Source organism: Plasmodium reichenowi, chromosome 3 (assembly GCF_001601855.1).
Source record: "Plasmodium reichenowi strain SY57 chromosome 3, whole genome shotgun sequence".
Lineage (NCBI taxonomy): Eukaryota > Apicomplexa > Aconoidasida > Haemosporida > Plasmodiidae > Plasmodium > Plasmodium reichenowi.
This window is the reverse complement of record NC_033648.1, coordinates 828,772-843,538: the sequence shown is the minus strand read 5'-3', so window position 1 is coordinate 843,538 and position 14,767 is coordinate 828,772. Positions and strand designations below refer to the sequence as shown.

The 14,767-nt window shown below is 18.9% G+C and overlaps 3 protein-coding genes across 3 annotated transcripts in view; 1 reads left to right on the top strand and 2 right to left on the bottom strand.

Moving 5' to 3' along the window:
- PRSY57_0322100 (hypothetical protein) overlaps positions 1–105 on the bottom strand; it is a gene marked incomplete at both ends in the record, with an annotated part of 1,256 nt that extends 1,151 nt beyond the window's left edge. Inside the window, one exon of the mRNA XM_012905845.2 lies at positions 6–105. Within this exon, the coding sequence (XP_012761299.2) occupies positions 6–105 (100 nt within the window). The remainder of the gene's footprint in view (positions 1–5) is intronic.
- Positions 106–1,828: 1,723 nt separating this feature from the next.
- Positions 1,829–11,028, top strand: PRSY57_0322000 (hypothetical protein; the record flags this gene model as incomplete). The annotated part of the gene is made up of 2 exons (XM_012905844.2): positions 1,829–10,740; positions 10,902–11,028. 2 exons carry the CDS (start codon positions 1,829–1,831, stop codon positions 11,026–11,028), a joined length of 9,039 nt encoding a protein of 3,012 aa, XP_012761298.2.
- A 293-nt stretch (positions 11,029–11,321) lies between these two features.
- The window catches only part of PRSY57_0321900 (hypothetical protein), a gene marked incomplete at both ends in the record, with an annotated part of 4,291 nt that continues 845 nt past the window's right edge, over positions 11,322–14,767 (bottom strand). Inside the window, 2 exons of the mRNA XM_012905843.2 lie at positions 11,322–13,288; positions 13,515–14,767. The exon at positions 13,515–14,767 is cut by the window's right edge and continues 845 nt beyond it. Coding sequence (XP_012761297.2) covers positions 11,322–13,288; positions 13,515–14,767 — 3,220 coding nt within the window. The remainder of the gene's footprint in view (positions 13,289–13,514) is intronic.

Genomic DNA, 14,767 nt, shown 5'->3' with positions numbered 1-14,767 from the left:
TATACCTAAGTCATTTTTCATGGACTCAATTTTTTCTTTTAATTCTTTTGCTTTCAATAACTGTTCATCTTCTTTCTTTTTATTTTTATCTAACACTGATTTCATTTTTTCATGCTTAAAGATAAAATTATAAGAGAAAAAAAAAAAAAAACATTTGATCTGTATGCATAGACAATTATATAATTATTATAATAAGAAAGAAGGAACAATATTAACTTTTACAGAATCATTAAAGTGTAAAATGTTGAATCGGAAAATAAATAACTAAAAATATACACATATATATATATATATATATAATATATAATATATAATTTTTTGGGGGAGACTCTATATATATCGAACGTTTTTGTACTTTTAAAAAAGGATCTCATGTACATTTCAGTAGACACACAAAAAATAATTCTAAACTCACGATTATATAATTTTAAAATCTATCAAACAATCCATCTTTATCTTTTTTTTTTTTTTTTTTTCCCTTTATGATTCCATAATAGTTATGTTTACAAAAATGATATAAAAGATAATATTTTATTTGTATCATAACTTTTATACTTATATATAACCCTTAAAAAAATAAGACCATAAATAAAAAAAGAAAAGAAAAATATCTATTTTATAAGATCCCATATATATTATATATATATATATATATATATATATATATATAACATTTTAAAAATAAAAAATAGGAAAATTTCAAGATACTTAAAAAAAAAAAAAAAAATTATATAAATATAATAAATATTATTAAATGGTAATATATAAATCTATAATATGAACATATTAAAAATCTATATCTTTATTTTTTTTGATGGAATGTTACATATATATATAAATATATATTATAATATACCAATTCTATATATTATATATATATATATATATATATATTATACATATATATATAATATGTTCACAGAATGAATGACAAAAAAAAAAAAAAAAAAAAAAAAAAAAAAAAAAAAAAAAAAAAAAAAAAAACATTTTTATAATATATTTATATACATGTAAAATATAAAAAATACATTATAAGAGATAATAAAACTTTTTAAATTTTGTTTTGAATTTTAACATAAGTAAAATCGGTCATTCAAAAAAATATATATAAAAAAAGTATTATATTGTTATTATTTATAATTTTTTCCTTTTTATGTGTCATTATTTTATATATTTCTCATATTTATAAAATGATTTTTTGTTATATTTTAAAAACAATATTTTAACCTTATAGTATATAAAATTAATAATAAGCAACAAAAAAAAAAAAATTAATTGAATTTTTGTAAATTTTTTAAGAAAATATATTTTGATGATTTTAAATTAATATAAGGGATAATATACATATTTTCATTTTTTAAAAATAAAATTCAAAGGTATATATATATATATATATATATATATATATATATATAATATTTATGTTTGTATATATTTTTGTTTATTAATATTTTTTATGTGGTCACCAGATATTAATCAAGTTTAATAAACATCATAGCATTAAATATATATATATATAATACAAAATATATATGTTTAATCATTGTAATATTTAAAATGGATTATCAGCCTAAATAAATAAATAAATATATATATATATATATATATATGTTGTATATATTTATTGATTTATTATTATTTACTAATAAAATTTTTACATTTAAATTATATATATATATATATATATTTATTTATTTATTTTGTCTTATACATAATTTTTGTATATGTACCTTTCGAACAAAATGTGAAGGATAATCATCAATTAAATTTTTTTTTTTTTTTTTTTTTTTCTTCGTCAACATCGTTGTCTTTACATGATTCCATAAAAATGAATAATAATAATAATAATAATAATAATAATATTAATAGTAGTAATAATAATATTTGGAAAAAAAAAAAAAACAACAACCCTAATAACCATAATAAAAATTTAACAAAAAATCTATTTTTTAATAATAAAGACAATGAATTCAAACATGTTTACGAAAAAAAAAATATGCAAGGACAAAGGAAAAAAAAAAATAATGTTGCATATGATACTTATGATAATAATGATATCCATGCTTCATCACAACACACTCCCTTTATAAATACAATTTCTAATAAAGATGTTTATAATAATAATAATAACAAATATGTAGATAACACGCTTAACAAAAAACCTTTCCATAATAATACAGATAATAAAAACCAAGGTGTTCATCATAATATGTATGTAACAAATGAATACAATAAGAATAATTTTAGAAATAAAGGTTTAAATAATAATACATATGGTAAGGATAATACATATGGTAATAATAATACATATGGTAATAATAATGCATATGGTAAGGATAATACATATGGTAATAATAACACATATGGTAATAATAACACATATGGTAATAATAATACATATAGTAATAATAATACACATGGTAAGGATAATTTATTTAATAATAATACACATGGTAAGGATAATTTATTTAATAATAATCATAGTTTGCATAAAATTAAGTCTACTAATTCAAATGTATATAAAAAAAGTACAAATAATTCAAAAAAAGGACCTTATCAAAATATATATACTACTGAAGATAAGAATAATAAAAATTTAACAAATTCAGAAAGCTCCAGTTTTATAAATACAGATAAAGTTTATAGTTCAAATTTAGATTATATGAGTAGTATGAATAAAAATGACACAAGGAATGTTTATAATTTGTATAAGAATCATTATAATAATAAAACGAAGGACAATAATTGTAATAAAAGAATAGCTGATTATTCATATGATAACAATTATGATATTAATCAAGCGATTTATAAATACCCAAAATATGTATCTTCTACAAACAATAATATAACTAACGAAGATCCACAAAGGAATAGACCAGAGGTAGATAGTAAAAATTATTTATATATGAATGAAAAAAATGAGAACACTTATCAAAATATACAAAAGAATTTAAATAATACACAGACATTATATAACAATTATAAAAATGTCCCATCCGAAAGGGATCACATAAATAATAATAATAATAATAATAATAATAATAAAAATAATGTTCAAGATATATTATCACAATGTATAAATATTCTATTAAACGATAAAACAGGATTACATGATTTGAAAATATTTTATGAAACAAAATCAAGAGAAAGAAACAATAACCAGCTGATTAAATATGTATTAAATAAAATAAACGATATAACTATAAAATATAAATACCATGAAAATAACATCAATTTTATTGCTAAAGAAATATATGAATTACAAAGGGAATTCAAAAATAATAATAATGCTGTGAGTAATTTTTCTACCTATAATAAAAATGTAAGAGGTAATGTGTATGAAACAAATAAATATATAAACACAAATGTGTATAATCATGAATTTAATAAAAATAATGAAGAGGTTTACTATGAAAAGGTACACAATGAAGAGGTTTACTATGAAAAGGTACACAATGAAGAGGTTTACGATAAAGAATTCTACAACAAAATAATACAACACAGTTCATACAATAATAACAAAAATAATGATCAATCTTTTATAAATTCCAATGTATACAAAGGAAAAGATAATGCACTTGTGTCCAATACAAAGACACATCAAGGATTATACAAATTACAAAAAAATACACAAAATATAAATCTCATCGAAAATAAAATAAAATGTGATATAAAAAGTCAAAATATACTTATACATAAATATTATAAAAAACATGAAGAATATAAAAAAAAATGGGAAGAAATAATTTACAAATGTAAACAAACAAATGTTCTAAAAATATTTTATCAAGTTGAAGGAAAAATAAAAGATAATATAAAAATTTTAGATATATTCAAATTATATCTATTTCCTCAAAATAATTATTTTCATTATAAAAATGTTTTTTATAATAATTATAAAATGATTACAATTCATAACGTAAAATTCTTGTTTTTACAAAATTTATTTACATTTCATAAAAAAATCAAAAAAGATTCTTTAAAAAATACACAACCAGAAAAAGATCCAGACCAAATAATAAAAAATAATTTAAATAAAGATAAACAAAATGATCAGGATGATCATACTAATGGTGGCATTGAACAAAATGATAAACAAAGCGATAAACAAAATGATCAGGATGATCATACTAATGGTGACATTGAACAAAATGATAAACAATACGATAAACAATACGATAAACAATACGATAAACAATACGATAAACAAAACGATGAATTCATATCAAACATTAGTTCCATATCCTTACCATTACCCTTTGAAAATTTTTTTCTTTTTTTTAAAAATTTCTATTCAATTAATGATAATTATATAAACAACATGTGTCTATTCTTAATATACAAAATAATTATAATGAATGAAGATGATGACGAATACCCAAAGTACTATAACTTAATATTAAATATATTAAATAAAAATACATTAATATTATTTTTATTTATTTTAATAAGCCTTATGAAAAATTATAACATGAAAAATAATTACCTTGTAAATGTAATAGAACGCTTATTACCAATTATAATAAAGCCAATCAAAAATAATAACACTATAAAAAAGAATAAGAAAAAAAAAAAAAAAATTTTATTCAATATTCTTTATTTTAAATTATTCCGTTTAATATTTGACAAAATCGAAACATATCATATATATAAAAAACATCTATTATTAACCTTTTTAAGATATATTAAAAATTTCTTATTAAATATATGTTCTTGTGTTTTAATAACACAATATATATTTATTAAATGTGTAGATTTAATTAATAAATATAATAATCAAGAGTATATTTTAATTAAAACATTATCGATGGAAATATTCCTACAATTATGGAATAATGAATCTGTAAAAATTTCTGTATTAAAAATTGGTAAATCATTAATTCGTTTTTTAATGTTTATAGGGAATGTTGAATATATACATAAAAATATACTTACCTTATTATTATCTTCTATAGAAAATACTAATCAAATAGATTTAAAGGAAAAATTATCAAACCTTATATGTAATAACAAAAGAAATATTTTACAAAAAAAGAAACTAAAACATTATATAAAAAAATTTCACAAATCAAAAAAATGCATCTTATATATATCAAACCAAAAAAATACATATAATATAAAATTAAATAATAACAATGTTCTTTCAAGAGAACAAATACTATTAGAACATATACATATAGATCATATAAAAACAAACCACATATCGGAATATAAAGACGAAGATATGACATTACAAAATATATCACTACAAAATAATATTAAAGAATTTACATATAATAATAAAAATGATGTTTTTCTTAATTTTAATATAAATAATATTAAAAACTTTACGTTGTTAGATTTTATATTCCAAATCAAAAATTATTTTAATTATTATAAAATACTTTTATCTGATGCAGAAAAAAAATGTATACATTTCTTAATGAATGTAAATTATAAAACCAATAATAATATGTACCATCTTAATTTATTTTATAATTTATATATAAAAGATAATATTACCAATTTTATACATGATAATAAAGTCATCTATTATATAGATTATATAAAGAATAAAGATCTGGAAAAACAAAAATTTCATATGACACACAACTTTTTTAAAGAAGCAAGAAAGGTTTATACATTGCAAGGTTGGGTTTGTAATAACAGTTCGGATGATTTATTCATTGATCAAAATTGTGCACAAGATATGAATCTCCGAGGTGATCATAATAAATATTTTCATAAAAGAAAATATGAGAACAGTTTATTAGATAATAATTATTCTTTGAAAAAAAGCAAAAAAGAAAATATATCTTACAAGGAGGAGGAGAAGGCATATGACAACATAATTAATGATAATAATGTGGATATTATGGATATTGTGAATAATAATGATAATATGGATAATATATATAATGTGAATAATAATGATAATATGGATAATATATATAATGTGAATAATAATAATAATAATAATAATAATAATAATGTGGATAATGTCAATAATAATAACCTTTGTGATAATATGCTATCTTGTGAAAAAGAAAAAATTATTTACGATTTACATGATATAATAAAATTGAATAATTCTGTATTATCAAAAATATATTGTTCTCACATAAGGTTAAGTTTTTTTTTCCCTCTCCTGTTTTACAAAACTTATTATATTAATAATATATTATCAAGCTCCTTATTCATTTATAGTAAACGATTTAAAAGTTTTAAAAAAGAGAATACCACCAAAATTATTAAGTTAATGAATTTAACATATATGTCTCATATTTTTATTGTAAAGTTTTTAATCCAATTATTAAAAGAAATTAAAAGTGTACATCCTAATATATGCTTTATGAAAAGAGAGAAAATGAAAAAGAAAGATATAAAAACAGAATCATTATTTTTTAGTAAATTCCATTTTTTTGAATGTTATAAATTATTAGAATATTCCTTAAAAAAAGATATACACATGACTAATGTTTTTTTAAATTATTTAAACAAAATTATATTGCATTTTTATGAAAAGAAAAGGGAACATATCGTTTTAAGTGTAATTATAACTTTGACTATATATAATTTTTTAATGTTCATACAACAAAAAAAAAAAAAAAAAAAAAAAGCACAGGATAATAATACAAATATATGTGATAATAATACAAACACGTGTAATAATAATACAAGCACATGTGATAATAATACAAACACGTGTAATAATAATACAAACACGTGTAATAATAATACAAACACGTGTAATAATAATACAAACACGTGTAATAATAATACAAACATGTGTAATAATAATACAAACACGTGTAATAATAATACAAACATGTGTAATAATAATACAAACACGTCTAATAATAATACAAACACGTGTGATCATAACCAAACCCATTTACATGACGAAAAAAATAATATACACCAAGACGATTATCGCTTCATTGAAGTAATAGAAAAATTAAATATAAACGAAATATGTAAGGAGATACAAAACAATTGTTTAATAGGTTATATATTAAAAGAAAATAATTTTTATATCGATGAAAATATTTCTTTTATTTATGTTCATGATATATATAATTATGAATTAAAAAATCATATGAAATATATCCCACATAATATAAACAAAGAAATGTTTCTTTTGGGAGATTTTAAAAAACATCTTTTTCAAAAAGGAATTTATAAAAAAGTACAAGTTATTAAGATACTTAAAAAAAATATAGTAAATAATTTATATACATCAGAGATATTAAATTATATATATTATAATTCCTTATATTTATTAATACATCTTTTATTAAATATACGTTTTTATTATAATATATTTCATAGTACATATAAAAAAAATGCATATTATTATAATAAGGAACATCTATGTTATATAACAAAAATTCAAAATGTTCTAAGCATAAAATTAAAGAAAACGACAAATCAAAGGGAACATTTTATTTACGATAAAAAGGTATATAAAAATAATTGTAATGATAGGGATAATCAAATGATTGATGATGGGGATAATCAAATGATTGATGATAGGGATAATCAAATGATTGATGATGTGGATAATCAAATGATTGATGATGGGGATAATCAAATGATTGATGATGTGGATAATCAAATGATTGATGATAGGGATAATCAAATGATTGATGATAGGGATAATCAACTGTTTAATGATAAGGATAATCAACTGTTTAATGATTCAATTCTATCCATATTAATCAAACTGGAAAAAGCATCTTACAATAATTATTTGAAAAAAAAATTGTACATAAAAAAATATTATAGTAAATTGAAAAAAGGTATTATTAAAAATTTAAAACATTACGAACTAGCCAATAATATTAATAAATATATTAAAAATGTAAAGGAAGATAAATTATTTTTAGATACCATATTTAAGTTTGATAATTCCTCCTTCTTCTTGTTTAATATGTCATTTCAATTTGTTGAAAGCATGTCTATACAAAATATGAGAGGTGTGGAAAATATAAAAAAAAATACAAATAATGTTCATTTAGAAAATTACAACAAAATCAATGACATCAAAAATAATAATAATAATAATAATAATAATGATTATAATTGTGATTATAATTATGATGATGATATGTTATATAGACAGAATAACAATTTTTTTATGTATATTTTCAGCAAAATAAAAAATGTATATTTATTTGTTGACGAAATTAATAAAATGGTTTATAGTATTATGCATAGAGATTTAAATATATATAATACCATTATATATTCTTTTAATATGCAAAATATACATGATACAAATAATTTATGTATAAATTTTTACTTTTATGAAATAGAAACAAATAGGTGTACTGATATACACATGGGTCATATCAACGATAATAAATATTATAATAATTACCAGAATAAGAATTTATATGTGGATACTCTTAAAAAACCAACAAAAATTGAAAATGACATATTTTTTTCATCGACTAATCAACTTAATACTAATACAAAAAATAATACATGTAACAACATACATAAACATCCATACTTGTTATGTATATTTAAATATAAAGATTTAAAAGAAGATGGAAACGAAAAAAAAAATAACGTTATATATTTTAATGAGCTCATAGATTACATAATTTCTAGTATTATTGAAACTACTTATAAGAAGGAAAAAATTATTTATTGGTCTTCATTTTTGTATAACCTGAAGAACTATGCGTTAATAAACTTTCATTTATTATTTTATTTATGTTCATTGTTAAAAAAAATTAATGACATGATAAATGTAAACAATAATGATGGTAATAATAATGATGGTAATAATAATGATGGTAATAATAATGATGGTAATAATAACGATGGTAATAATAATGATGGTAATAATAACGATGGTAATAATAATGATGGTAATAAGAACGATGATAATAATAATGATGGTAATAATTATTATTTTTATTATAATAACCTTTATGATAGTAAGCATTCCAAATCTATTCATATAATAAAGAAAAAAATAAAAATATGTAAAGACATATATATATTATACCTATACAAAATAGGGCTTTTATTAAATGTCAGCATTTATGAAACATTCGACCTATTATTTTCAGTTGTTTGTATATTATTTAATTATGAGTTTTATAATTTTTATATGGAGAAAAAAATTTATACTTTAGAAGAAAAAAATAAAGAACATATAAAAAATTTTGTTACATGTATAAAAGAAGAAGTACAATTTTTTATTACAAATTATGATATGTCCATATTTATAGAAGGTATTCAATATATAAGTGATGCTATATTTTTAAATAAAAAAATAAAAATTTTAATTTTTAAAAGTTATGCTTTTCTTAATACCATTCTTCATATATTACCCTTACGACAAATCATAACAGACATGAAGAATGTTCCTTATATAAATAAAGTACTAAATCAAAGAAAAAAAAAAAAAAAACAAACAAAAAAAAAAAAAACGGAACATTATTTACAAACATATTATAATCTATTTAAAAGTTATAATACAAATATTGATACACAATTATCATCCAATCTAGAAGAACCACAAACAGACAATAATTATATAAATGGAAATATACAAAATGTACAAAATGTACAAAATATACAAAATGTACAAAATATCAAAACAAATAATAATACAATTAATTATTTATACATTTTATCAAGCGATTCAGAAAAATTCAGCGAATCCTCAACAGATATAGATATATTAGAACACGATTTAAATAATTTTAAAAGCTCACAAATAGATGAAAAAAATATAGCTAGTCATATGAAAGAACAAAAACAAAATAAATATGAAGAGAAAAAAGATGATGCAATCAAAAAAAATGTGTGGATTTTTAAAATTTTTAAATTCTTTTATTATAGATCTTTTATGTGCTTTTATAAAAACAAATCACAAGAGGAACATTTATATGAGAAGAAAAAATGTTTCTTATATTTCTTTTTTCACAACAATAAAAAAAAAAAAAAAATAAAAAAAAAAAATAATAATAATAATAATAATAATAAAATACAAAAAAAACATATAAGCGAACAGATCTATTATTTAAGAAAAATGTTATTCAAAAAATCCAATTTTTCCATTATGTGTAAACAAGCATATATAATTAAATGGATATGTCTTCGTATGTTTATATTAAAAAAATATGATTATAAAAGATTTAATTTAATTGAACTATTTCAATATATATATAAAAAATTACATTATATTAATAATAAACAAACATTTGAATTCCATCTTATATCAACGGATAATTCTTTAAATCATTTCGACAGTATAGACATTAAATATATATTTCATATTTTTCTTATTCACATAAATAAAATGATAAATTATTTAACAAAAAAATATTATGAATTATGTTCACAAGAAGAAAAATGTATTCAATTTACCAATATAAAACTTATGTCCAAAAAAGAAATTAAAATTTTCAATTTATATAATCAAATTAATAATAATATTATTTCTTTTATAATATCTTTTTACCCTTATTTAATAAAAAATAAATTTTCATATGATATCTTTTACAAATTATTTAATATATATTTTAATATGTATATAATAAATAAACAAACAAATTATATTTCATTACACTCCTCTATATATCTTATACTTTTCATATTTCTAAAACATACAAACACAAGTGTCTACATGATGTTTTCTTATTTTACGAGTCTTCAAAATTATTTGGAGACAACAAATTCATTCCCATTATTTGATTCGTATTGTTTAAATTATGAGGGAGCAAAGTGTCACATAAGGTAACAAAAAATAAAATAAAATAAAATAAATATAAATAAATATAAATATAAATAATAAATAAATAAATAAATATATATATATATATATATATATATATATATATACATATATATTTTTTTTTTATTTAACCATATATAAAACTATCTTATTTTTTTTTTAGAGAAAGCGTGGAATATTTCGTACAAAATTTGGATGAAGAATTTTTCATATTCGACGATATGAAAATAATATTTGATGTAAATTCTATTTCCTTGTTTTACTATATGTTAATTAATATTTTTCGTTAGTATATAATATATTTAAAAAAAAAAAAATGCAAAAAAATGTATGCGCACATATGCGTACAATATATATAATATATATATATATATAATATATATATGTTATATATATATATATATATATATATATATATATTTGTATATATTTTTTTTAAAACCTTCTACCCTTTTGTTTATTCAAAATATTGTTTTGTCATGTTTAATTTGTTATATTGTATATATTTTTAACCTTCATAAAAAATAGAAAAAAAAAACATCCAGCTATGATTACCTGCCTACCTTTTTCATCGAGATATTTTTTATTTCTTTCCATTTTTCCCAAGGAGCTTCATATGTATCTGATTAATCTCATCAAATATTATTTGTGTAAACAAGAGTATAATTTTAATTTTGTTTAAATCACTTTTGTCTAAGGATTTAAAATAATTTCGTTTATTATATCTAATATATAAAGAGAAATAAGCAATAATTAAAATAACGTTAATTGTAATGAATAGAGAATTTTTATTATAAGATGATAAGAATAAAAAATATTTAGAAAAAATACTAAACAAAATTTCAGGTTTAATAAAACTGAAATATACTAATAAATCATATCTTAATAAGGATATAATAAATCCTATAAATATAGCAGTATATTTAAAAAAATAAAATTTCAATTTTTCTATTCTTAAGGATTTATTTTTTTTTATTATCTCATTATTTTCATATATTTTTTTTAAACAACTATTCTGGATCGTTTCTAAATCTTTTTTAAGCATATATATACTTTGATTGGTTTTTAAGTTGATACTTTCATCGATTTTATATAATAATTCGTGTATCATGTTTAATTCTTTAACATTATTATTATGAAAATTATTCATTTCTCTTTTGTACATATTATCATCATCATAATAATAGTTATTTTCTTTTATAAAGTACTCATTATTTCTTTTCTCGTTATTAAAATTATCATGATAATAAAAATTACGCATATTCTTAACTCCGTTCTTAGAGGACATGTCATTATTATAATCATAATTATAATCATATTTGTATTTATATTTATATTTATCCTTTTCAATATTTTCTTCATACTGATTAATATTATTATTATGTCTTATATTTTTTATATTATTTTTATTACTATCATAAAATTTGTTATCATAATGGGATATATGCTCCTTGTGTACATAACCCTCTCTATTACTTATATAATTTCTTTTATCGATATATTTTTCTTTTATTTCATTTTTTTCATTCCTTTTATCTAATAACATAAAGTCTACAGGTATACTTCTCCTCTGTAAATTACAATCATTTTTATTACTTCTACGAAAAATATCATCATCATCATTATTATAATCATTATGATAATTATTCTTGTCATAATTATTAACATCATTTATATCTTTATTATATTTCACATGTTCAAAATGCAAGTTACAACTTAAACGATTCCTCTTCATAAGTTCATAATTTAAATCATCTTTATTATATATCCATTTTTCCCTCTTTAAAGGACAATTCGTTATTTCAGGTAAATAAATAGTTAAAAAATCTAATATTTTTAAAGAATTCTTATTCTTATCCTTATCCATATTCTTATTATTTTCATATTTCCATTTCTCTTTTTTCATATCTTCTAAATTTTGTAATTTCCTTTCATTAATAATTTTCTTTCCATTTGTTTTTAAATATGTATTAATACTTGTATGAATTAAGCTATACACTGTTGTAATAACTTCAAAAATAAGTACTCCCAAAAAAACACTTATATTTTTTATACAATCAACATACTTTATTTTCTTATTATTACACATCTTATTAGTTTTCTTATTAAATATATCTTTATTATCACCTTTATAATTATAATAATTATTATATTCCCTCTTCTTATAATTTGTATTCTCCATATTATTTAACATATTTTTTATATTATATTTATTTTTTACATCTACCTTGTAATGTTCTTCATTTCGCAAATTCTTATTGCTATATCTATTCCTTTGAGGAGAGGTGTAAACACTTCTTCGATCATCATATAAATCATTATTCACATTATCCAATGTATGTATATATTCTTTATCATTTCCTGTTCCTTCCAAAATAAAATTTTTAGATATTCTTTTATCATACCCAACATCCTCTTCATCAACATCACTCAAATTATTTTGCATTAACTTCCCTTTAAAAGAACTATAACTCTTTGTTAATATTTTCTTAAATAGGCTTTCTTCCTGCTCTTCATTTTGATTCTTTTTATTTACACCATCTTCATTTGCTTTCCCATAAAATAAAAAAAAATGAAATAAAAAAAAAAAAAATAATAATAAAGCAAAAAGAATAATAATAAAGCAAAAAAATAATAATAATAAAACAAAAAGAATAATAATAAAACAACATCATTCACTTTGTTGTAATAAAAAAAAAAAAAAAAAAAAAAAAAAAAAAAAAAAAAAAATTTTTTTTTTTTTTTTTTTTTTTTTTTTTTTTTTTTGGATGTCTACCTGGTAATATGCTTTCCTCGTTATACATATCATGCTCATCCAAATCCCCAACGGCCATACCCTCTACTCCTGTGGCATCTCCTAAACATGAGTTCCTTTTTACTTTCCTCTTGCCATGCTTGGTATTTATCATCCTCTTCAAAACTGCCGGCATTAAGAAAACGTTTTGAAAGGAATGCATGGATCTGTTTAAGAAATTATTAATCTTCTTATATAACGGTTTATCATTAAATTCATCACCATAAAGAAAATGAGGATCCCTTTTTTTATAATCCTTATTATTGTAATAATTGATCATATAATTATGATCATCATTCCATTGAGGGGTGTTATCATTATCCTCGTTATTTTCTTTCTTATCGTTTAATAAGTTATATTTAAAAATATTTAGGTTTCCTAAAAAGTACTGAGTTAAATAAAAAACAAGTCTATACAAATTAATCTTTTTTATCATATCAATCTTTGTTAGGCATATAGTAACTTTATTAATTTGGTTATCTATAATATAATTTATAATTCTTAACAATCTCTTATTTATAGATAATTTTGTAGAATCAATAAATATAAAAACTAAATCTACATATTTTGTTAAATTCATTAATATATTATCATATTCTTCATCTTTCATTTCATTGATCCCAGTACTATCTATAAACGATACATAATTAATTCGGTTCATATATTTTGTAACATCATTTTGATAAGATATTTTCCCATAAATATATTTTTTTACATTTTTTAAGTTCTCCCTTAGTTTTCTAAAAGGTCGAAATAAATAATCACAATGTTCACCTGAAAAAGTAATCTTATTATTTCTACAATCAACATTATTATTATTATTATTATTATTATTATTATTACTATTATTATTATTGTTATTATTGTGATTATTATTACAAACATATTGATCATCATTATAACTTCCAGGGTAAATATTAGGTGCCCTGTTCCTATTTTTCATCTCATTCAATATACCAAATTGATTATATTTATTATTTAATTTTTTAAAATTAAATGTAAAATTATTCTTTATATCTACATAGGTTATTTCATTTTTTTTGTTTATGCTATTAGTATTTTGTACATAATTTTCAGCTATCCAATTTATAAAAGAACTTTTGCCACTATATGTATTTCCTACCAATAGAACTGTAGTTTTTTTATGGAATACAGAAATATCTACATTTAAATATTCGCTTATAATACTTAAATTTAAATCATTAATACATATCTTATTGTTTTTATTATTTACA